The 26,481-nt window shown below is 35.8% G+C and overlaps 2 protein-coding genes across 4 annotated transcripts in view; one reads left to right on the plus strand and one right to left on the minus strand.

The window, feature by feature from the left end:
• Nucleotides 1-16,378: 16,378 nt before the first annotated feature.
• Nucleotides 16,379-26,481, minus strand: part of LOC131425295 (guanylate cyclase soluble subunit beta-1) — a 76,548-nt gene continuing 66,445 nt past the window's right edge. For both annotated transcript variants that reach the window (XM_058587068.1, XM_058587067.1), the window contains exons 6-11: nucleotides 20,834-20,945; nucleotides 20,605-20,764; nucleotides 20,461-20,543; nucleotides 19,852-20,398; nucleotides 19,614-19,771; nucleotides 16,379-17,359 (exon numbers count right to left, since the gene is read on the minus strand). In XM_058587068.1, the coding sequence (XP_058443051.1) occupies nucleotides 17,194-17,359; nucleotides 19,614-19,771; nucleotides 19,852-20,398; nucleotides 20,461-20,543; nucleotides 20,605-20,764; nucleotides 20,834-20,945 (1,226 nt within the window). In that variant the 3' untranslated portion in view covers nucleotides 16,379-17,193. The remainder of the gene's footprint in view (nucleotides 17,360-19,613; nucleotides 19,772-19,851; nucleotides 20,399-20,460; nucleotides 20,544-20,604; nucleotides 20,765-20,833; nucleotides 20,946-26,481) is intronic.
• On the plus strand, nucleotides 17,847-19,608 carry LOC131425296 (uncharacterized). 2 transcript variants are annotated; one of them, XM_058587070.1, is made up of 5 exons: nucleotides 17,847-18,001; nucleotides 18,079-18,417; nucleotides 18,482-18,695; nucleotides 19,043-19,138; nucleotides 19,205-19,608. In XM_058587070.1, exons 2-5 carry the CDS (start codon nucleotides 18,096-18,098, stop codon nucleotides 19,587-19,589), a joined length of 1,017 nt encoding a protein of 338 aa, XP_058443053.1. In that variant the 5' UTR covers nucleotides 17,847-18,001; nucleotides 18,079-18,095; the 3' UTR covers nucleotides 19,590-19,608. The 2 variants fall into 2 exon arrangements, with proteins under 2 accessions (XP_058443053.1, XP_058443052.1); XM_058587069.1 differs by having other exon boundaries at nucleotides 17,902-18,417.

A 26,481-nucleotide genomic window follows, 5' to 3' on the forward strand; every position in this document is an offset into this window, starting at 1 on the left:
GTATCAAAAATCTTACGCTAGTTTGATTATTACTATTGGTTCTTTAATCCGTAGTTATAATGGTACAAATGACGTAACCAACAGAACGTACTTTTTGCTATACTCTGTTTTCTCGCAGTTAGATAAAACGATTTCAACAAGCCTAGCTTGTTTGGAAGCTACTGTTTGGTTGTGGATCCAGTGTAAAGATGAAATGGCGGTCCATTCTGGTCCAGATGTTATAATGGTATAAGTGACGTAACCGAAAAAAATCATTTTTTGTCGTGAATACGACTTACTTTACTATGGGGTGTCTTTTCAAAATTTACCCTCTGAGAGAGTGATAAGTTTTTGATCGTGAATATCTCTTGTTGTATCTAGCGAATCAAGATAATTTTTGCTACATGCCATCGGGAATATGATCACAATTTTATGATAAAATTTTCAGTTGTGTGACATAATCTCAAATAATTCAAAATTAAACTTTTCTGAAATGTTTGGTATAAACGAGTATCAAAGAGGATAATTCATAAGGCATTCGTTTGCCTTTCTCGTATTTTTAAAGCTCATAGCTCAGTGATTTGTGAAAGAATTTATATAATCTAACTACCAATAGAAACAAAATTTTTCAACCTAAGCGTGTAAAGAAAAAGCATTGAAGTATTTCAATAGTACACTATTGAAAAACCTGTCTCATTTGACCCATGTCAACACCAGCCAATCAGAACGCGTTCTGAGGAAGAGAACAAAATATCTGCTGCTGTACAACAAATCGTTCGAGAAAATGTTCCGAACAGTGTTTAATATCGTAGTGAGTTCCACAATTTGGTCCTTCTGAAAGGCAGGAATGAATCCCGTACAGCATCCGGATAGTTTTTTTCAATGAAATGCAAATCCGAAATGAAATATCGAAATTAAAATTCTATATGCTGCTATTTTTTGAGCCGTTAGGACCGCCCATTAGTGAAAAAGCTACAAACGAAATCAGGTAAAAACAAGCCTCTCAACAAAAATTGGATCAGTTTGGATTCTATCGCCACTGCGACCAGATGTATTTTGTGTCGTTTGCAAAGCTAGTTTCGCCTCCGACAAGAGCGATTACGTCACAGCTGCCAGTCATTTGCATTGGTGAAAAAGCAACGCTGGAGAGCATTACACAAAATCAGCCGTTCTAATGGCTCTAAAAGTTTTCTAAAGAACTATTAGGATTTGTTGTTCGCAAATCGAAAGAAAATATCCTCAGTTTAGTGCAAATCTAGAACAGTTTGGTTAGATTTGTGCACTTTTTGCTGTGTGAAATTCACAGTAATCACAGTAATGTGGAAAAAGGAATGCTTGCATAATTCATACAATTGTTCAACTAATTGATATTCGAAAGTGTTAAGGAACATGTCAGTTGTTTTCGTATTCACGACATCCAGTTATGTCTCTGACATTACCCACCCGCTTTTTTCTCTGCGTTCAGTGTTCTCGGAGATAGCTGAACGAAATTCGATAAAGATAGGCTTATATAAAAACTACAATTGATCAAATTAGGTGAATATTTCCAGCTTCATATAAATTATGTAACAGACAAATAGCATCTTTTTTAAATACATTATATTTTCTCGAAATTGTCGTACCGATTTCGAAAATCTTAGACGCGTTCCTGAGCATCTATTATTTTATTAGACTGTACGTTTTTGTGAACTTTTTTAATCATGAATTGAAAAAAAAAGTTTTCATTTTCACATTTGAAGAATCCTTTATATTTTTTCTTCGTATTTTCTTATGGTAAAACATTTCAACATATTCGGTAAAATTCTCAAACCTATCGGAACAAAACTCTGGAGGTTATGGGTCTTTATCTTCACTTATCATACTGCGACATTGACAAAACATTCTTGAAATGCTTTATGTATGTATGTATGTATGTATGTGTGAAGCCACCATCAGTTCAAGGCATTACCAGTGGATACAGGTAGACTTACAGTAGATCCGAATTTGATTATCAGATAACTTTCATATTACTGTTGTTAAGAAGGCCAAAATGGGCTTTGAGGACCCGGCGCCTTCCAGCAATAACATCCGGCCATATAATAAAAGAATTCGCTGTACCAGCTTAAACCTGCCTGATGGTTTGTTTGTTAGAAGGGTGCGTCTTACTCATTTCAGACCTTCTGGGGAAAACACACAGCTTTCCCCTGTGAATCGGGTTGACATTTCACTCCTTCATCCAGTCATTCACTTGTAAGATACCCTGATGCACTCCCATCCCTCTTCCCTCACAATGTACTTGAGCATAGTATTATATAATGTAACATAATACACTTGAATATAATTTCCGGCAGTATAATACAATAAAACATAATATAGTATAAAACGATGCAAAATCGTATGGTACAGTGTATTATAGTCTACTATAATATTTTATGATGAATATAATAGTATCATAATGTTATGTGACATAATATAGTAAAATATACCATAATGTATTATAATATAGTTTGGTCACTATACGACACTGAATATAATAAAATATTATTATGCATAAAATATAAAAATGTAATACATCACAATGCAATATAACACACTTATAATTGTGTATTAAAAAATGCATTACAATACTATATAAAACAATACCAAACATTGTACCATAATATAGTGTAATATAGTACAATGTAATATAATATAATACCACAAAATATGACGTAATATAATATGATACAATTTAATAATATATGTGTAAAGTGAAATTTGTAGTATGGAAATGAAAATGTAGCTGATAATGATAAAGATTATAATAATGGTAACGATAGTAATAATAATAATAATAATAATCATAAAAACAATACTAATAGAAACAATAGAAATACTAATAATAATAATAATAATAATAATAATACTTAAATACTACAAAATTGTATAATATAACATAATATAGTATAATATATTTTAATTTAATATAATATAATACAATGTCATACAATATAATATATTATAAATCAATATATAAAATAACAGTTAATGTAGAGTGTCAGTTATGCTCTTCTATCTTCGCAATACTGCAGGAAGTAGAATATTTCTCTTCTAATAACAATAATAATATCCACATCTATAAAAATAATATATGTTATTATTATTGATGACGAATTAATAATAATAACAATAAATATAATAATGAAAATAATAATAAAAAACAACATAATATAGTACAATGAATTATATAATAAATAATAGAATGAATAAAATGATATGTTGCGATATGCTATGATATTATATTATTTGAATTTATATGTCATTTCTCATCCTCTCATTCTGCCATCAACGCATTCCATCGACCAATTGTCACCACAGACACACGTGTAGGCATGAAACAGGAACCAGTGAGGACCAAGCTCACCTTGTGACGACCTTGATATTTAGTTAAAATTTACTTTAAAAATGATAACTTATAAGGAAAACAAATTTATATTTTGCGCAGAGGTACGTAGTACTACTCATAATAAAGCATATAATAAAATATAATATAATATAATACAACATAATGAATACAATATAACATAATATAATAGAATACAATATAATATAATAAAATATAATATAATATAATATAATACAATATAATATGATATAATGCAATGCAGTATAATACCATACAACATAGTATATAATAACATAAAATAGTGTAAGACGATAATATGTGAAATAATATGCTATGATACAATATAACAGTTAATGTCGCAGTGTAAGGTACGCTCTAATAATAATAATAATAATAATAATAATAATAATAATAATAATAATAATAATAATAATAATAATAATAATAATAATAATAATAATAATAATAATAATAATAATAACAATAATAATAATAATAATAATAATAATAATAATAATAATAATAATAATAATAATAATATATGATGTAATAAACAACAGAATTATATGTTGTAATATACTATGATAAACACTGCACTTTAGGATGGGCTTCCACCTACAAGCCATTTCGCACCCTCTCATTCTGCTACTAACGCAGAAGGCGATAGCACCCAGTCGACGCCGTTCTATTGACCAAATGTCATCATAGACGCTCGGGGAGGCATGAGATAGGGACTTGTGAGGACTTAGTTATCTCACCATTTGACAACCACATTCTTGAAATGCTTTATTCTGACAAAATGCGAAGATAAAATATGATTTTTCGAAAGTGTTAGCTCCTACGTGCCTCCGACATAGAAAATGAAATTGTTTACTTCGATTTTAAACTTTAAACGCATTTTTCTCGATTTCGTAAGTCCGTGTCCATTGTCATTCGAAAACTATGTCACCAATTTTTTTTTTCAATTTTGCACATTATGTAACTATGCTGCTTTGATTTGCTGACTTCTGATTAGTCTGCGCTGAGATACAGTGGACACCGTAAAACATGATTTCTAAGAAGCGTCCTCAAAAAAACTATTTTTTCCACGAAAATATTACAAAACGTTGCTTGAATTATACTTTGTATTCTGCAAAACATTTGAGTTTAAGTTTTTGAACGATAGGTCTAAACAAATTGCAAAAATTGTGTCCTTGACGTAAGAATAAGCACGTATTGCGCAATAATATAGCCACGATTCGTTTTCATCCTTGTTGGTCACTTCTCCTACCGTACCAAGATTTGGAAGTTCATCGACAGTTTTTGACTCTTGAAACCGTTGAACCCACCGCACAAAACTTGCTTTATACAAGTCGTTGATACTACCTGTTGTCTTATATGGCCACGAAGCATGGTCGTTGAAGGAAACAGATGTTCGAGTACTCGGCGTCTTTGAAAGTAAAATTCTGCGCTCAATATTCGGCGGCAAAAAAGAGAATGGAGAATGGTGCAGACGCATGAATCATGAGCTGTATCAAGTATACAAAGATGCGGACATTGAAAGGCTTATAAAACATGGCAAACCGTAGTGTGATATCAGACATAATTTTTGATTTCTTTTTTGAAAACTGACGATTACAAGTCGTTTATCGGTTGTGCAACACAATTCGCTTTTAGTAAAACCTGTTGAGATGACTGCATTATTTACCCAAGTATCCGAGACTCAAATGCAAGAAGATGTAACTATTGCATATACATCCTACGAGACAGAACCTCATAAGATGGATGAAGCAGATGTGATTCCACCGGCCGTAGAAAATTCGGATTTCAATCATCAACTATCTCGGGTGACAAAAAGTTACCCAGCCATTTTAGTACTACAGGAAAGTAATGGGCTGCTGGTGCCATGAATGAAATCTCTGTCAACTAGTTGGATAATGCGCATTATTTATTTGGCAAACCAGCGCTCTGATAAAAACATTTTTACCCGATTTGAATCTGAAAAATATCCTCATTTTTTCAAACATCGTTACAGTAATCTGGTCAGAGCTCTGACCTGGTATAGCAAACCTTACATGCGCATGAGTACTATTCAGTGTGTTGAGTTGATTTGTGTGAATACGATTACGATACTTCGTATCATCTTGTATATAACTGTTCCTCATTGACACATCTACGTATCCGGGTTATCCAAACATTATTGAATCTGTGCATGGAGAGCTAAAATTTAAGGATATTCTATCTTTTCTCACCTAATTTGGAATGTGGCTACAGTCAGAGGGAGAACTCACTATCAGGAATCAGAACAAATTGGCTCAAATGGCACGTTCCCCTTGATATTTGGAGATTTGTGCCTTGCCATCAATTTGTTTTTAGCATCATTTTCGCGATATATAAGAGGGAAGGATTGAAAGGAAATGGTAAGGGTTGGACTAGGAGGATGGGAAAAATTGACGACACAAAAACACATAAAAGCAGAAGTAAATTCTGCACCCCTAAGGGATGCTGAACAATCTGCTGAGGATCACATTTAGTGGAAGCAGAAGGAAATTCTGAACCTCTACGAGGTCCCGAACAGTCTGCTGTTAATAAAACCTCCAACCCCCGAGAGGATTTAGAAATCTTACAAAAGCGACACCATTCTGCACTCCCGGAAGAATGCAGAACGACTCGCAGTATGTACGAGCAGAAGTAAATTCGGTACCCCCCAGAGGATGCCAAACAATCTGCCAAACCCTATTTAAGGTTAATACAGAAGGGATTCATTCACTCCAGGAAGAACGATGAACCCTTCTGACTATAGCTCCTTACCACATTGGGTGAGAAACGAGAGAATATCCTTCAATTTTAGCTCCGCATACACAGACTCAACCATGTATGGAGAACCAAAAACCCGGATACGTAGCTGCGTCAATGCGGGACAGTTACATATCAGATGATATGAAGTACCATAATCGCATTCACACAAATCACACGAATAATACTCAGCACGTTGAATAGTAGCCATGTGATAATTGAGTTTGCAATGTCCAGTCAGAGCTCTGACCAGAACACTTCAATGATACTTGGAGAAATGCAGTAGACACTTTGACATTTTCAGATCTAAATCTGGTAGAAATGCTTTGTCTGAGCGCAAGTTTGCAAGCTGCGCCAGTAGCTGGCATGTTTGGATGCAGCCCAAGAGCGTATCTTGTGCTTTATCCAACTAGTTGAAAGTGGTAAAGCTAGTTCAGGACCAACGAAATCATTCATTGCACCAGCTCTAGCCAACTCATCAGCCCATTCATTTCCAGTAATACCAGAATGGCCGGGTACCCATAAGAAGTAAACAGCATTTGAAATGCTGAGGTCTTCAATTTGAGTTCGACATGCGATCACTAGATTCGACCGTGAGTCATTCGAACTGAGTGCTTTTAAGGCTGCCTGACTGTCGGAACAAAAATAAATACGTTTACCACAGATCCTCTGCTGAAGTGCCGATTGTACTCCACACAGAATTGCGTAGATTTCTGCTTGGAACACAGTACAGTATCTACCAAGTGAATGAGACTGCTCCAGCCTATTTGACGACAGTAGATACCAGCACCAGCACGACCATTCAACAGAGAACCGTCCGTAAAACAAACTATGTGTTCATCAAGTTGTCGTTCCAGACAACCAGACAATCATTCCTAACGAAGAGGATAGCTCACATTGAATGTTTTAAAAGGAAAACTGCATGTGAGAGTTAGGTCACTAGGAGCGAGTAAATACTCATCCCACGTAACCATTTGAGACCACAAGCGAGTGTGACTGGTAGCATATTCTAATGGGTTACTGTTCCAAAGCCCTGTAACCCTAAGACGGTATGCACAAGATAATGCTTCTTGTTTTAGGAACACATGTAGTGGTTTAATGCACAGTAGCGCCTCTAGAGCAGCAGTAGGAGTTGTCGTGAATGCTCCTGTCATCGCCATTAGGACAATCCTTTGGAGATGATTTAGCTTTGACTGAACTGTCGCGACTTCTCCTTTCTGCCACCATACAAGACATCCATATGCTAAAATTGGTCTAACGATAGTTGTGTAGATCCAATGAATATATCTGGGTTTGAGTCCCCATGATTTTCCAAAAGCTCGTCTGCATTGGCCGAAAGCCATGCAAGCTCTTTTAATCCTGAAATCAATGTGAGCAGACCAATTCAGTTTTGAGTCAAGAATAACCCCGACGTATTTAACTTGATCGACCACAGTGACCCCTGAACCAAAGAACTGCAACGGACGAGCTCCTGTAATTATCCTACGATGAGTGAAAAGCACCATTGATGTTTTGCCCGGATTTACAGATAATCCAAACCTGACAACACCATTGTTCAACAGATCGCAGGGCTTGCTGCATTAAATCAAAGAGAGTGTTAATGCTTATACCGGTCATCAATATATGATAATCGTCGGCAAAACCATAAGTCGGAAATCCAAGGTTATTAAGTTTCCTTAACAAACTATCAGCGACTAGGTTCCATAAAAGTGGGGATAGTACACCACCTTGAGGACACCCACAGACACTCAGCTAAAATTTAAGGATATTCTATCCTTTCTCACCTAATTTGGAATGTGGCTACAGTCAGAGGGAGAACTCACTAACACCCCTCTCCTTTTCATCCGAGTATATAGGACAGTTTTAAATCATACGTTTAATGAATAATAATGGGTAATCTTTTTATTATCCATATATCCATTACCTACTTTCGTTCAAACTCAAGTAAATTGAAAAATCTACCAAAAATTTGCTAATACATGGAATATTTCAAACGCTGATTTTGTTCTTCAATAGCTGGATGATATATAAGATACTCAAGCGAACACGGTGTGCCACAGACAGCAGGAAATTGCACCAATGCACAGTACAAAAGCGACAATCCAGCGAGCGAACGCATATACAATCCAGTCATCACCTCACTGGACGATCTACTTGTTTCATTCACAGTCAAACATCAACTAGGCAAAAAAATGTTATGCAGCGCAAGGATGGCTTTTATCGTATCAAAGAACGTTCTTTGGCAGCTCTTCAACGATTGAATCAGTGCCATAAAAGAGAGTTCGAAATCATCGCAACAACAAAAACCCGGCATGGCTCATTTAACATAGAATCGACACCAGTGCGAGAGCGAATTTCTCTCGATGACATTTCTGAGAATCAAATGTTTGCACGCCGCTGTGGGGATCTTTTCTGAAGCAACAAACGGTCACTTATTCTCGTTTCGCGATCCGATTCTGTATGGGCAGTAGATAATTGCGATAGAATCATTTTACTATTGCTGCTTATTCTAACTATGTGCATATAATCTTTGTATAAGTTGTGTCTATGAAAATGTATGTGAATGCTCCACACAAGGGTTTTGAAATATTGCAACCTAGTATAAGAATCATCAAGTCGAATCATCGATTCGATTTTCTGCGATAATTGTCAACTTGCGATTCTCTCTTGGGAAATTCCACACAGCAACGATCATTATCAGACTGTAATTTTTTTTAAGGGCCGAGAAATACTCAGAGTATGAAGTGGAGCGAAGGAATGTAGAAAAATTCTCTCGCGGTTCATGCATTGAGAGACTCGAGTTCTTGTAGCATCTTCTACCGGATTGAAAATGTTGTGTACAATATAGATAGCAATATAGCAGCTTCTGTGAAATTTTCGGCAATCACCAACACTGATGCAGCGTATATTTATAGATTCCTATTTGTGCTAAGCTTCAGACTACGCAGTACGATGCGGTGTTTTTATGCATAACGCAAAGTCTCCTATGCCGAACGAAGCAGATCTTCTGCTGTATGAATAATTTATACGTGTAGACCAACGATCAAAACCGTCGACCGTGCACGAAAAATCACGAGAATGACATTATTTTGGTCAGCTGGGATTGGTGGATGAAAACATAGGTCGATTCTAACCCATTTTTCAATAGTATGCTATTGAAATATTTAAGCGACGTTGCCATATATACAGTCTGTTACATAATAGTGGAATAGTGTGATATATTTTTTTAACACAGAGGGCAGTAGTGTCCTTGATGCAATGCGAGAATAAATCAGCTGACTATTGTTTACAATTTGATTTCAGCATTTTTCCAAAATGAGTACCGCGCTTCGAAGCAGTTTTTTTGTGCTCGAACCCGAAAGGTCAAAAAAGGACCCAAGCTGCCGCGGCGAAATACATGAAAAAGTCGAAACAGCTTGTGAGTAAGTGGGTTAATCATTTTAAAGTGGTGAAAAGTTTCCAAATCACGGTTCTGTCGGTGTATTGTCAGAAAAAGACGAAAAAATGATTTGTGACCTGGTTTTTATGAATCCGACATTAACTTTACGCGAAGGTACTTCAAAATTGACCAAAAAAGGTTTAAATATATCGTACGGAACTGTTCACAGACATTTGATCGCAAATAATTTGAAATTTGAACTATTAAGTATTGAAGTACTTTGCAAAAACCGATGTTGAGTGAATAACATGTGCAAAAAAGTCTTGAATGGGCAAAGGAGCAAAATGGTGTCGTGACCTTGGATTGCCCGAATAAAAAATATTGCAGAAAAACAATACGATTTTATGTTACAAAACCTGCCACAATTTTGCTTAGACCATTGAAAAATATTTTAATGTATTGTTATACACTATTCAATCAATTGTGAAAATGCTTCTTACAATAGAATGTATAGGTTGTCAAGTATCGTACCAATTCAAATCATAAAGTTTTCTCATACATGTTTTCTTGGAAAACAATAAAATGTACAGTTTGCATATTGTTTGAAATACCACGTGTACAATAAATTCAATTGTAGAATCGTAGGAACAATATATTGAATCGTTGGAAATGAAAAAAGGCGAGTGGGTAATGTCAGAGACATAACTGGATGTCGTGAATACGAAAACAACTGACATGTTCCTTAACACTTCCGAATATCAATTAGTTGATCAATTGTATGAAATTGCATGTAGAATTTGAAACGATGCACCTAAACTAAAGTACAGATTTTACATTTAACATTCTGAAACACAAATATTATGAAATAACCAGTATAGTTCTTTATAATAAAATAATGGTGGCTCCTTTTATGAAAGCGTTTGTGATGGAGAGTGATGAGTTAAATTCGAATTCCGATGGATGCCGCATGTCCGTCATCTAATTCTGAACTGTTGTACGTGAGTGCGATACTTTTTTCAACTTCTTTGTATAGACGCCAAAAAAAAACTAATCGTACGATATGAGTCAAAATTTGACAGAATGTGTATAAAAGTGTTGCCCACGTTGAGAGAATAAAAGTTTGCCGATTGGACAAGCGCGGGAATTTTAAAATGAAAATTCCGGTTCTTTTTCAATCATAAGGTAAATCCTTTCACATATCACTGAGCTATGAGCTTTATAAATACGAGCAAGGCAAACGCGCCTTATGGATTATCCCCTTTGATACTTGTTTATACCAAACATTTCAGAAAAGTTTAATTTTGAATTATTTGAGATTATGTCACACAACTGATAATTTTATCATAAAATTGTGATCATATTTCCGATGGCGTGTATCAAAAATTATGTTGATTCGTTAGATACAACAAGAAATATTCACGATCAAAAACTTATCGCTCTCTCAGAGGGTAAATTTTGAAAAGGAACCCCATAGTAAAGTAAGTCGTATACACGACAAAATCTTGTCAAGATACAATAAAATGTATTGTAACCCATATATCTAATTGTGAATCAATTGTTTATGCTGTAAAATCAATGGTCTATTTTCTTACGGGTGGCCCTCTCAGTCGCCCGATGCCAGTCCAATTGACAACGTTTAGGTTCAAATAAATCTGAAACATCTTGTTTGCCGAATTCACAAAGGCTATAGCAGGATAAGCATGTAAAATCTGTCCCCAAAGGGAATTCATATTGTTATACCACATTCGAAAGGTCATAGACTGTAAACTATTTTCTCAAAGTTTCAACCCTTTAACTGCCATATTGACGGAACTAGGGTGGTTCTATTGATTTTTATTTTATTTGATTTTTGAAGAAACTGCTTCTCCGAAAAATTTGAAAAAAATCAGGCATGTTTAAGGCATTATGGGGATGCTTTACAATTTGTTTCAAAATTTTTGAAGATGTATTTCTTTTATTAAAAAATACTAGAAAATTTTGAAACATATTTTTTCCCTCTTCCAATTTTTGCACCACCCTGGATTTTTTAGTGATAAATAAAGAATTTTTGGACATGTTAAAGTGGTATGTTTCCATATTTTTTAAAAATGTGGACGACCAAAATATTTGATTTTTTCTAAAAAATTAATAACAGTCGACCATGCGTCCCCATCGAATTCTGAGAGAAGGAAACGCATGGTGCTTTATCTTAGCAGTTTCTAGTAGTAGTCGACCAAGCGTTCCCATAAAGTTCTCTTAAAAGGGAAACGCATGGTGCTTTGTTCTAGTAGTTTATGATGCAACTCAAGCGCAAGGCTTGGAAATCAAAGTAACGAAAAGAAGGAAATGAGTATCAACCTTTGCATAATACATACACGATCATACTTCGGGTACAACCTAGAAAGCTACAAAGCGAGAACTTACTGGTATGTGGTTTATATATGAATGGTAGTAATACATGAACGTCGCGAGTATCACACATATGAAATTCGGTTGTGGCAGTCAAGAACTAGAGCGAGTGTCAGTTTTTTACGTGTTGCTGATGGATGTAAAGAAAGAATAATGAAAGAAAGAATGAAAATTTCATTACAGTGTCAAAAGTTATCATAAAGATATGTTATCGAGGGATGTGTACAGTTTTCTGGAAAAATGTATAATAAAGATAAAGTTGGAGTTTTGTGTTTGAAAACTTCAATCGAATATCTTTATGATGGTTTTCATGGTTTGTAGACTGAGAGCGCTGTATATTTTTTTATTTATTCTAAAATTTGAAACAACAACAGATATAAAAAAAATAGTGATGCGTTATTTTTCATTTTTGAGTTATAACCTTTGCATAATTTTAAATCAAGCATTTATCGACCATGTCTATTAGAAAAATTGATTCGCTGAATCGATCTCTTTAATTTTTGGGTATATTGTGTAGAAAGCTCCATATTTTCCAGAAAATATCTGAGAATACATAATTAACTCAGTAAGTGATTTTCACTCTCAGAGGAACACTTCCAGGTTTTTACAGGTTTAATATGGTCAAATATCATTGAGCTTCGTGATATGCTGGTGTAAATGAGAAAGATTTATTTGTATTTTTGTTCAAATTGCGAACGGGAAGTTTTAATAAGATAATATTATCAATCATTGGATTGGAACGAGTGCAACAAGTATCGGAATATAGTAGCTCTGGAACAGAAGCTTTTGAAAAGGATGTTCTGCCAAGTAATTTTGGATTTAAAGCTTTATCACGAGATGACCCAATTGAGACACACAGATCACAAAAAAGCTATTCGGGCCGGTAATAAGTCTCATTTTTAAAAGCTTACAAGTACTATATCGAGTACATAACAAATTCGACTGGATATTTGGGAATCCAGCGCCGTTGCTGTGAATGCGTTATTGGCAATAGAACTGTTGGTTGCTGTTCACACGAGGCCGCCATTATTCACTACCTTTCCTTATGCTCGGTTTTTATCCAGAATTGTGAGACCGGCGAAAATATTGTCAGAAATGCTTAAATCAGAACAGCTACCAAGTGACGATGATAATTCTATAGAGTGAACGAAAAGAATCAGAGAGAAAATGTGTGCATTGAAACTGCAATGTATTTTTATAACATTTTTATCCCATTTCCTATTTAAATGAAAAATTCAGTCAATAATTTTCAGAAATTTTTTCGTGACCTTTCTTACATGAAACTACTTATTCATTTCATAAAAACAATTGAAGTTTCAATTTAATAATTGACCCTTTTGAGTCTTAGTTCTTACTCCTACTGCGTCCATTAGTTCATCCAATAGCTGATGTGCTGATAAAAAAAAACTCCAAGTGGGTTATGAAATCAACCACAAAATGTATAAAAATTTCAGCTTATTTTAAAATTTATAGCAGTTCATCGTTTGGTTTAAATAATATGATATTAAAAAAATAAGAGGAATATGCTTTATTAAACTCAAATTGATGTGACTATATTAGTATTATATTAGGATAAGAATTCTATGTAAAAGTGATGCTACGGCGAAGAACAACTTATGTAAATTGCCTTAAGAAATAAACGTATTTATGGAAAAACAATTCTAAGAAATCGATTCCATCCTTCATCAGTGGCCACTTTTGTTTGACACCAATATAAAAAATAAAAAATTAAATTCACTGCTGTTTCAACTCGCTATGTATTTAGTGAAATGTATAGAGCTGGCAAAAAGAAAACCGCGTTGTACGAGACCCAACAGTGCAAAACGATTTGACCATTTCATGAAACACTATCGAATCATCGAATTATATACAGTCACTCGCTCTAGTTCTTGACTGCCGTAACCGAACTGCATATGTTTGATACTCGCAACGTTCATATATTACTACCATTCATATATAAACCACATACCAGTAAGTTCTCGCTTTGTAGCTTTCTAGGTTGTACCCGAAGTATGATCGTGTATGTATTATGCAAAGTTTGATACTCATTTCCTTCTTTTCGTTGCTTTGATTTCTAAGCCCTGCGCTTGAGTTGCATCATAAACTACTAGAACAAAGCACCATGCGTTTCCGTTTTAAGAGAACTTTATGGGAATGCATGGTCGACTACTACTAGAAACTGCTAAGATAAAGCACCATGCGTTTCCTTCTCTCAGAATTTGATGGGAGCGCATGGTCGACTGTTATTGATTTTTTAGAAAAAATTTAATATTTTGGTCGTCCACATTTTTAAAAAACGTGAAAACATACCATTTTAACATGTCCAAAAATTCTTTATTTATCACTAAAAAATCCAGGGTGGTGCAAAAATTGGAAGAGGGAAAAAATATGTTTAAAAATTTTCTAGTATTTTTTAATAAAAGAAATACATCTTCAAAAATTTTGAAAAAAATTGTGAAGCATCCCCATAATGCCTTAAACATGCCTGATTTTTTTCAAATTTTTCGGAGAAGCAGTTCCTTCAAAAATCAAATAAAATAAAAATCAATAGAACCACCCAAGCTCCGTCAATATGGCAGTTAAAGGGTTGAAACTTTGAGAAAATTGTTTCCAGTCTATGACATTTCGAATGTGGTATAACAATATGAATTCCCTTTGGGGGCAGATTTCACATGCTTATCCTGCTATAGCCTTTGTAGGTCGTTTTCAGACGAATACGCGCAAAATCTCGCTCAAAGTATCCCTCGAAGTTGTTAAGCCATTATTAACGCTGAAGGGGATTGGACTTGCTATCAATGTACAGGGTGATTTTTTAAGAGCTTGAGAACTTTTTTAAACAATAAAACGCATAAAATTTGCAAAATCTCATCGGTTCTTTATTTTAAACGTTAGATTGGTACATGACATTTACTTTTTGAAGATAATTTCATTTAAATGTTGACCGCGGCTGCGTCTTAGGTGGTCCATTCGGAAAATCCGCTTTTTTATCGACAAATTTTGTTCAGCGATGAGGCTCATTTCTGGTTGAATGGCTACGTAAATAAGCAAAATTGCCGCATTTGGAGTGAAGAGCAACCAGAAGCCGTTCAAGAACTGCCCATGCATCCCGAAAAATGCACTGTTTGGTGTGGTTTGTACGCTGGTGGAATCATTGGACCGTATTTTTTCAAAGATGCTGTTGGACGCAACGTTACAGTGAATGGCGATCGCTATCGTTCGATGCTAACAAACTTTTTGTTGCCAAAAATGGAAGAACTGAACTTGGTTGACATGTGGTTTCAACAAGATGGCGCTACATGCCACACAGCTCGCGATTCTATGGCCATTTTGAGGGAAAACTTCGGAGAACAATTCATCTCAAGAAATGGACCGGTAAGTTGGCCACCAAGATCATGCGATTTGACGCCTTTAGACTATTTTTTGTGGGGCTACGTCAAGTCTAAAGTCTACAGAAATAAGCCAGTAACTATTCCAGCTTTGGAAGACAACATTTCCGAAGAAATTCGGGCTATTCCGGCCGAAATGCTCGAAAAAGTTGCCCAAAATTGGACTTTCCGAATGGACCACCTAAGACGCAGCCGCGGTCAACATTTAAATGAAATTATCTTCAAAAAGTAAATGTCATGTACCAATCTAACGTTTAAAATAAAGAACCGATGAGATTTTGCAAATTTTATGCGTTTTATTGTTTAAAAAAGTTCTCAAGCTCTTAAAAAATCACCCTTTATTAGCATGCAAGTTTTTGATCTAATAAAACAATGTTCAAAAGTATTTTCATGTTGAGTCTTTTCATTTTCTCACAATAGTGACCACGCGCTTATGTCACAGATTGTAAGTTAAAAGTTTCCGAATCAATTGATTGTTAAATTATATCAATCCATCAACAAATGACTGAGTAATTAACGTTAAAAATTATGACAGGAAAAGGTTACGCAGCTATTTTCGAAACTTTTAATTTACACCCGGCCTCGTATAGTGAAGAGTAAGGTTGCTGTCAGAGTAAAAGCGTAACGCGAAGCGTCTAGGTACGCGAGCGAGCTAGTCGCATTTGATCAAAACAAAACTGTCAGAGTGAACGCGATGCGATAACAGTACATTGCATAGAACCGCTTCGCTTCGCATCGCGTTCCGCAGTCACTCTGACATCAACCTAAAGCATTTTTAATACCGAAAAGTAATTACTTGGTATTAATATGAACATCACATCACCAACATTTAGTTGAAAAAATGATATTTTTTAACTACAACTATCACAGCACTGTGCGTGATACTGTTAATAGGTAAAATCAAGTGAAGTGGTATGCAAGTTACGTAAAAGTGGAAGTGAGCACGGTAATAAGGTCACCGTTACAAATTGTTTTAGTAATGCCTACCGGAACTCAGACGATACGCTTTAGATGTGTATTGTTTTTAATCACATGTGCAGGATTGCGAATGAAACTCTGGAGGCCACGTGATAGCTGGTTGTTTCGAAGATATAAAAAGTAAACAAATTTATGTTTTAGCTCGCTAGTGTATTCCTATTTGGCTTTTGTATTCAACTTGAGTTGGCTTCAGTTTGTCATTCATTTTTACCAGAACACACAAAATTATTATTTTCCATAGTTTTTGGCGGTAGTTGTTCCAGATGCTCAGGTTCAAATGTTTTGTATGAAATCATAGCTCACCGGAGAATGAAAGGTGTGGTCTCACAATATTCATCTGAATGAGTTTTACAAAGTCGAATATACAACAATACAACAGATACATCCAAAAATAATATTCAAGAAAACCAACATTGTATTTATTCTACATGATAATAAAAAACAGCCCCTTTGAGAGTATGCTTAAATCTGATTTCAAGATTTGATCTACATGATTGCACTGAATGTTATTCTAAAGCCTCCGTATTTATAGTTTTTTTTTATGAAGTTGCAACATCTATTCAATATTATGAAGCGTTAGGTTGACGACTTTGGTCTTTAGACAATCGTGATTTCGTATTGTTATCTGTTATACGATAAATATTTTTTGTGATTCTGTTAGTTTTGTACAGTTACCATTTCAGCTTTGTACAAATATTCGCTAGTTTTTTTTTGTTATCATTTAGCTAGTATTGATCTACTCTACAGAATCTATTTTTGATTTCATCTACAAGTGTTTTTTTCTTGTGGAAGCGAGTATTGATAACTTTGCCTATTTAACTTGCTTAGTTATGTTGTGTGTATGATTAGTGTATTAGAATATTGTAGCAGATATTATGCCAAATCACTGTCATAAGTTAATCTGGATAACCAAGTGCTTGCGAGCGTTTGGGCTTATCAAATCCTTATTTCTTAGCAATTGCCGCCGCAGGTGGTGGCTGACCATTGCTGTCAGTTTTTTTCCTATTGAGGAACCAGCAATCCATCGGTTCCGGTTTTCCCTTCATTACGACTGGACCACGATATTCCAAATGAAAGGATGGATCCTGGTTGACCGGCTCGCAAAGTAGTCTGAAAATAGATAGAAAGACTTAAATATAGACTGGAATGGAGTCGATGAAGCAAACGGTAAATATTCCCATGGTTGCTGGTGCGCTCGGGATTCCCTTCAGGATTATGTGATTGTATCAGTTTTCATTCGTTGTTCTATGGCGAAGTCGTTAGCAGAGAAGCCGTACAGAACGTACGTTACGCGTTCGTTTCTTCATCAATTTTCTTTTGTTCATGTTTAAAAGCTATTCTTACATTCATTCTTTTTCCATGGGCATATTAGAATAGCTCAAATGTTAAGTGATGTTTTTTTTAATTTTAGTGTTTTTAGTTGGGATTTTTTAACTTATATTGACAAATCGAACGGAAATATTAGAAACATCAAAAAGTTTTCCAAAATTCGAAATCACTCAAATGCTGCTGAAATAGTTTAGTTGAGAAAGAATGGGCACTTTCTTGATTCATTCTAATATACATTTTCAATAAAGATTACTATCCACCTATTGGATTTCGTCTGTATAGTAACAATGTTTTAGGAAACGGTAATTAAAGTTGCAGTTCTATTTTCCTGTGACAGTCACCTTTTTGTCGTTGTTTTAAGACAGTCAGTTCAGCCAGTGGTCGGTATCTCACCGGACCATCCTACATCCGGTAGCAACGAAGGTGGGAATGGAGTGAGATTCGCAAACTGTAATAACAGCAATATTGGAAAAGTTTCTCCTTCTACCAAATGTCACTAGGATAAACAGCTAGGAGAATGGAATACGTTTTCGATGTGTTTTTCGAGGAATCTTTCCTGGTGATGGAGCGCAGTGGTCTCAAGTCGCGGACCGGTCGAAGGAATGTAATTGACCATTTGAATTCGGTTATTTCTGGCTGCATTCAAGGTCGAGAGACAGCCAGTGTTCAGTTGGCGGTTGGTCTAGCCGTTAAATCGGCAATCGATTATCATCGGAAGATGAGGAGTGACAATTTTAAAGTTTGTATGATGGGTAAGTATCACAATGTACTGTATATTGCACTGAGAGTTGCCTGGGACTGGAGCTTAGAGGATTCGGAGATTATCAAAACTTTGCTAGGTAATCACACGTACTTGAAAGTTATATCAGGAAACCGAAATGTTGCTTTTGTTATGTTTTATAGAAGAAATCTATATGTGTGAGCAAACTTTCGAACGAATTTTCCTCGGAGCGCTGTTTGGATCGAATGCGCCTCATTTCATAGCGGGATGGAAGAGTGATTTTATAGATCAGGATGAGAATCTTCGTGCCTTGGTGTTCTTCTTGCATCACGCCTGTCAAACTAGGTTGAATGTACTGAGTTATTCTTACATTTATCGTGACATAAGGCTAACTAAGTGAGTGTTTATTACCCTATCCACTGGTCTGTTCTTAATAAATTATTCTAAAGTGAATTTGTTTAAATGTTTTGAATTGCTGTTTCGAAAATGAGATCACAAAACAAAATTCTGTCATGTCATGTTTCATTTTGGAATAATTATTAGATTACTTAACAAAGTAAACAAAGTTGTAAAAAATATCACAACTAATTTAGACATTGTTTAAGGTAGTGAATAGGTATTTTGTTTCATACACATTAGCAGTAATTTTGTCAATATTACTATACTATTGACGAAAATCATGTATTTGAACGGTATGTGCACTATTTTTCTTGGATGTATCAGCTTATATATTTTCTCCGCAGGTTCATTGACATTCCAATCGAGTCATGTGGAAAAGCATCCCCGCTGCGGGTGGCCGTACAAGCATCTGCACCAGATGTTCTCATGATACTGCTACGGTAAATTGCTTCCCTGCATTTGCTGTTGAATGAACTAGATAACCTTATTATAATTTTTCGTTGAAGTCACGGAGCTAATCCTGATCCAGACGACGGAGGAGCATCTCCAATCATCAGTATCTTCGATAAGCTGCTTGATAACGAAAATCGTGTTTATCCGTATCAGCTAGTTTCTTCCCTGGGATTGCTTCTCCGCTGTACTATTATGATCGATCTCCCCTACAAACCCCATTTGTTTCATATACGCAAGGAGATGTTCGAGACCAAGTACGCTACGTTACTGGCAGACAAAATTATTCCTCCAGATCAAGCTTTTGGCGTTCCTTCGTTAAAAAGCATCGCTCGTTGCCACGTACGAAATAATCTGAGGAATAATTTTCAACTGCCGCGTGGTATAAATAAGCTTCTCGTTCCACGAAAAATAAAGAAATATATAGATTTACTGGACTGATTGTCGGTATGTAAACCAACTTACTTGTATGTTGAATCACTAATGTTGATCCGTCCGTGAACGCCTGTTGTTTCCGTTCGACTCGTTAGGTTTACCGTATTACCGAATAAGCAGAAGCGAGGCATTCGATTACCAATTACACCCGTCACTACTTCACCTGAGTGAATTCCAATAGTAATTTTCTGAAATTTGAAAATAATGAGCCAAACAATCAGAAAACAGTAGGTAAGCTTTGAAAAGAAATGTTACAGTCTAAACTCACCAGTGATTCGGATCCCATCTTCACATTTCTCGCCATATCCATCATATCCAACGCAAGTCGCGCTATACATTTGGCATGGTTCTCACACTCATCTGGAAGTCCCGAGACTGCCATATATTTATCGCCCACCGTTTCCACTTTGTAGATGTTTGAGTTACTCTTCGAATCCGTCAACTCGTCGAATATAGTGTACAGTTCATTGAGCATCTTGACAATCTTCATAGCACCCTCGGCGTCCGTATTGGCGGCACAGTACTGACCGAAACCCACGACACCGGAGAACATCAGCGTTACGCTGTCGTATCGTTTCGGTGGAACCGGCCGTTGGTGTCGCAACTCGTTGGCTACTGTTTTGGGTAGAACCGAATACAAAAGCCGATCCGTTTTTTGTTTTTCGCTCTCCAAGTCGCGGTATGTCTGTTGAAGTCGATCCGTAAGGATCTCCAGGTTGGTCGTAAGTTTATATTCAGCTTCAAATTTTTCGGACAGCAGTACTAAATCGCGCGAGGCGTCGTGCAGGGGAATGTCCGAGATGTGCAGTCCTTTTCTGTTGATTTCAAAATGACAATTATAACAAAGGTTACCTAATCATCTAAAAGATTATTATACTTGGTCAGATCATCTAGATTCATTACACTGGGGTAACATTGGAACAGGATGAGATCCGATTCCGGGATGTACATCATTTGCCCCTGAAAGGTAATAATATTTCCAGAACAAGATTATAAACATCCGATGAAGGTTGCAACTAACCTTTAATCTCAGATATCGCTCACTGATAGACATTACACCTGCTTTGGTTTTGAGTACGTATATAGTATTAATGTGTGCCAGAATATTCCCAAAACTCAATTGCAGATGGGGTCGAATTGCCTCGAAAATCGTCAGCAAAGGGCAGTTTGTTTCTGAGATTCTATGAATGATAATTTTAGTGAGCCAACGATTATATGTTGAGGAATAGTACATCATTCATCATACTTACTTCGGTATCACTCGGGACACCGATTTACCCGCTTGTACGATTATTAGGTCCCGGTTAAACATAAGGTGAAATGGAAATGCCTTGCAGAACGTCGTTGGAGAGATCATTGGTTCTGAAATGGACGAATTGGAAGAGGATTTTTTTGGAGTAAACTGTATAATTTGAGTGGTTTTATTTAAAAAAAAAAAAGGTACTCGGCGTGTTTTGATTTTTTACTGAAAAGTTTAGTCCATTATATTTAGGTTGTTGCCTGAGCTGTTTCCATTGGAACATAAAGCAAGTAATTTCATATCGATAGAATAAATGAGTAGTGTGATTTTTTAGTAAATGCGTCCGACGATGGCTGAGGAACAGTAAGCCGAAACGTTATGCTGTACAAAAATAAAAAACTAAGGTTTTTTGAATTCCCACCGAAATGAATCAACAAATCAGTGCAATTTAATAAAGCAAGTAAACCTAGAGACCTCACCATAAGGAAACACTTGGAGGATTAAGGAACACGAAATTATTTCAACAACTACAACAGGCTTAAACTTTTTTGATGTGGAACACATCTTTATTTTCTATATAGGGGTGCCAATCAGAAACTCAAGGAAAAATACACGTGGAAATGAGGTCAGGTTTTAAACACTTACAGCTCAGTATATTTTGCAGAGATGGCATTTCACCAGAGTGATAAACGCTAGAGTCAGATTTCTGCCACACCGAGGATGAAAAAAACGAAGCACCGCACAAAGAGGAAAGCGCACTTCTTCTCAGTGTCGAATAGACAGCATTTGAGTGTGTGCTTGTGGTTAAAGCAGCTGGCGCGAGTGAAACACATTCTCTTCGCATGAATCGCTCACACGCGCTCTCGTCTAAATACACCCAAGTGACCACTGGCGCGTGATTGTGAGCGAACACTTCTGTGAACTTCAATTAATAGAGAGTAGATCTGGCTTGCTATGAAAAATTTGCAAGGAAAACAAAAAATTTTACGATAAATTGTTTTATTTTGCTGATTTTGCGTGTCCACGTTTCATCTACGAAAACCACACAGCAGAGTGCTCACCGGCGTGTACATCTCTGTGAAAGTATCTGCATCCACCTCAGAGAATTTATTAGCTAATGCTCTAGCACTTTGGTGCGATTCAGTGGAAGAGGTAAAAGGAAATAAACAAACGCACTCTTGATGCGTGCACACTTACACAACAGTGGTGTATAAATGTGAAAGAGAAGAGCTCTCGTTGAAGTTTTCAGTGCGAGGGGAGAAATTTTGCTTGCTCTTCGTCACACAGAGGAGACATCTCTGATTATTTTGTATCAATTATTAATATTATTTCATTATTTGATTGTAAATATTTCTAAGTTTCGATTTGAATGTATCAAGCCACGTATTTTTAATTATATATGATTGAAATCTTGATTAGTAGCGAGCAGTGTCCTATTTTGTCTGCTAAAAATCTTCGGCATATCGGATTTCCCTGCCATAAACGACGGTTTTTGAAGGAGTAAGCGATATATAAAAGGGAAAGCATTGCTCTGATTGGTCAATAGATGCAAAAGCGAAGCTGTTGGAAGCACGCGAATCTATAAATAGAAGCGAAATTATAGCTAACGTTTCAGTTCTACGCGTAGCATGCTAGACAGCAAGACAAAAAGTGCCACAAAATGATTTGAAGCTTTAATTGGTATGCTCTGATCTTGTGTCATGCAAGCTCGGATGAAATTCCATGGTATGTCGTTTCGCCTGAGTAATTGACAACTACCTCAGGATAAATATTGAGTGTTTAAGATTATTTTTTATTTATATAAGATGAACTCGATTGATAATGAGAAAAATTTGATCGTTTCAACCGAAATCGCAGAATGGTAGTACTCTATAAAAATAACTGCTTGCATACAAAAATTGAACGCAAACTTGGCGAAGAGCTAAAATATCGAAATCGCAAACTTAACGAAGAGCCTAAATATCGAAATCGCAAATATGTACAAAGATATAATGGCATACATTTGGGATATTGGTGTAATTTTGTCGACTATAAAATAAATACAAATCAAGACAAACGATGTTCGGCGTTGGTTCCTAATCAAGATCAATCTAAGCAGACTTTTATGCAATTGCAGATTCAAAAGTGTGACGATTGATTGAACTTTTTGATTGTAGATCATTAGAAATTTTGGTAGCCTTGTTCCACATCAATGGCTCGAAAAACTCCATGGGGCTGATCCTTGTAGTTTTTCATTTTAGACATAAATCAACCAAATTTCTTTCAATTCCAATGTTATTTACGTCCTATGAACTGTGTAGTTGTGTGTTTTTGAGCGACGTAGTACGTACTAAACAGATTCAAGGAACGGTTGACTTTGAATCACAAGATCACGTGAAATGCTAACATCTCCACACGTGATGATCAAGATAAGACCTAAATAGATTCATGCAAAAGTCAAAACTTCTCGAATCGCGATGAATCAATCGGTAATCAAAACCCATTACACGGATATTTGGATCTTATACAACTGTGTGGTAGATATTGAAACATACGTCAAAGCTGCTCTTCAACAAATGCCACAATCCTTAAAAAAAATAAATTTACGCTTCACGTAAATTCAAGCATGCCGTAATTTTTGGATGATGACGCAATATTACATATTTTACCATGTAAAAATGAAGTAAACTTCAGTGAAATTAACTGTGTAATTAAAGATATGATTTATCTCTACGTGCTTTGAAGTGTAAGTGAATTACGATGCTACTTTTATGTGCATCTACAAAGACGTAAATTTACACATTTTTTTCTACGTGTGCAGGATAAAAGTATTAAATCGAAAAAAAAATTCAAGGTGGATGGTAGATTCAATGTACTCAGTAAATGCCACGGCAAAATATAAAACTGTTGAGAATATCACAAATTAGACAAAAATTCAACGATTTGTGTTATAGTCTTTGTTAAGACGTAGAGACATCTTAAGCTAGTTTTTAATATGATCAATATCTAACGGGGAATAAGATTAGGAAATTGACATGCGAATGCAATTATGTAATGAAAGCCGCAAAAATGTTACCGCAGAGACGGAACTCGAGTGACCGTAGTGATCAGGTACAGCGAAGCATGCCTGCACTCAAAAAAATCCTCACGTTAACCTTATGTGAAAAAACACGTAGATTCCAAAAATGGCTTTGTCATCGGAGTTTACGTGATCTTCTTAACAACCAACGGATCATGATTGAATATGAAATGAACCATATGTCAGAATTATTGCTGTTGTCACATATATTTTATGTGTCACGCACTTACTTGAATTCATTTTGTCATGTTCATTTTGTGCTCGCAATATGGCGTCAGTTGAAAAACCTATAACAAACAACATAGGCCAAATCCCTTTCGACCCTTCTACGGTATTTATCACAGTGGTTTTAGAGTAAATAATTGCTCATTGATTTTATCGACAATTATGAAGTCTAGCTAATTTTTATTATACTTTCAGATCTAATATTAGTACCAAACAGAAGTATAATTTTTAAGCGAATGTACCATTTAGTGAGTTTAGTACAACTTATTTGCATGACCAATTGGCATTACGCGAATTCTGTGCTCTAAAAATACGAAACTGAAACACAATTCAATTTTGTTTTTTTTTCTACAGCGGAGCTCAAAAGGCAAAACTTCTAGATTGTGTTCCAGCACATCAAGCACATTTTGAACTACTAGTTCCAGCTAAATGCATTCCTTAAAGGGAACAATGTTTGCTTCAGTTTAGCTGCTCCGGGGAAAGGATTTAGAACAATGCATTCTGTATTTTTGATATTTTTCGCAAGTGATTCTACAGAAACGAATTTAAAAGTAAAATTTTCAGAATATCTGCGTGCGAACAAAATTTATCGCAATGTTATGTCCAACAGACTATGTAATCTATTAGTTTTTAATACCAATATACCAATATTAAGATTCAATATAGAACTTTATAGTAACAATTACATGGAAATAATGTGACTATTAAGTAAAATTCTGGTCAAATGAAATAAATTTTACAGCACAATTTAAATGAACTTTGTATAAATTTCACAAAAGTATTCTATAGAATCTACGAAAAAAGTGACGTAGATATTACGTGATACAAATGTGGACTAAGCGTTCATGAGTTCATTCTGTGCTATCTATACTTCACATAAGTATTACAAGAAAAGTTCTATGGATAAAAATCACATACGTTTTCACGTAGCATTGAAGTGAGGATTTTTCTGAGTGTGGTTTCCGTCTGGTCCATTGGACTTTCTCTTCATGTGTATTCATATGCAGGATAGTTTAGTTGGTCTCTGCGGTACCATTTTCGCGGTTTTCGTTACATAATTGCCTTCGCATGTCAATTTTCCAATCTGCTTCCCCGTTAGATACTGATCATATCGATAAAAATTACTGAGATCTCTATTTTTTGTTACTAACAAACAAAAGATTTTACTCTTATTTTGTTTGGAATAATGAGAAAAAAATGTAGTGATTGAGAGTTCGAGAGAGTGTTTCAATAATAGTGATACTGACGAGCTACTACTGTGTCACCTGTCAAGATGAAGATCGCCTAAAAGCGTCGCAAGAGACATCCTCAATTTAGTGCGAGTTAATTAGCATGAAATCTCAACGTATCGGATCGAAGTGTTCGTCAGATCCTGAAAGATAAACTTAAGACCAAGCACTACAAGATCTAGAATGTTCAAAGCCTTTCGGAGAGGCAAAACCAATGAAGGAGGAAAACAGGGAAGGCGCTTTTGGAGAGGATATTGGAAAGATTTTTAGTGTAAGTAGGGTCGTAGCACCAGCCATGCAATGATTGTGTACGCTATGAATCGGCTGCGGAGTCTGTTGAAGCAAAAGGTAAAAGTTCACAAAAGGAATGTAAAACCAAGGCTTTGGTTTACACCTTACGGGAGTTTGTCTCAACTCCAGTGGGCTTAGCAGAACGACAGAGGCTGGTTGCCAGAAACAACAATAACCTACTCAGTTGTTCTGATGGATCGTCGGCGACAGAAACCAGCATCGAGGTCAGCATTACCCGTGATAGCCGGATTTCGAAAGAACGAATCGAAGGAAACAAAACCCAGCATTGCGGAACATTCTTTGAGTGGCCGGAGAGTTCGTCGGTCTTGAATCCTATGGACTGTACTGATTGGAGTATGTTCAAGATCGAAGTATGTTCTGGTGTGGGAGTCATGAAGGCACATATGGTGACAGTTTGAGATAAATACCACAAGAGCACCTGCAGGCATCGTAAGATGTGTTCTTTGATCGTATGCGTCGAGTGGTTATTATTTCCAGAATTTTCATATTTTCTTAACTACAATAAACAGTACTGGAATGAGCATAGTTATTTTTATGAAAAAAACTAATTTACTTTAATGGATGACGTTATTCTTTGAGTAACCAGGATTTACTATAAATGTTAAAGTGACTGAAATAATCCGTGTCAACTGAGGCACTGATTTTAACGCAATATTGCTTTATACACAAATTCATCGCTCTAAATTCTTCTATTTTTTTAACGAAATATTGCTTTATAAACAAATTCATCGCTCTAAATTCTGAATTTTTCTTCGTAGCAAACCAATGCTTCTGCCAAAGCACTTGCTGGGTTTGCTGTCCTTACAGTTTTATTGTGACTTCGCTTGAAGCAAA

This window comes from Malaya genurostris, chromosome 1 (assembly GCF_030247185.1).
Source record: "Malaya genurostris strain Urasoe2022 chromosome 1, Malgen_1.1, whole genome shotgun sequence".
Taxonomy (NCBI): domain Eukaryota; kingdom Metazoa; phylum Arthropoda; class Insecta; order Diptera; family Culicidae; genus Malaya; species Malaya genurostris.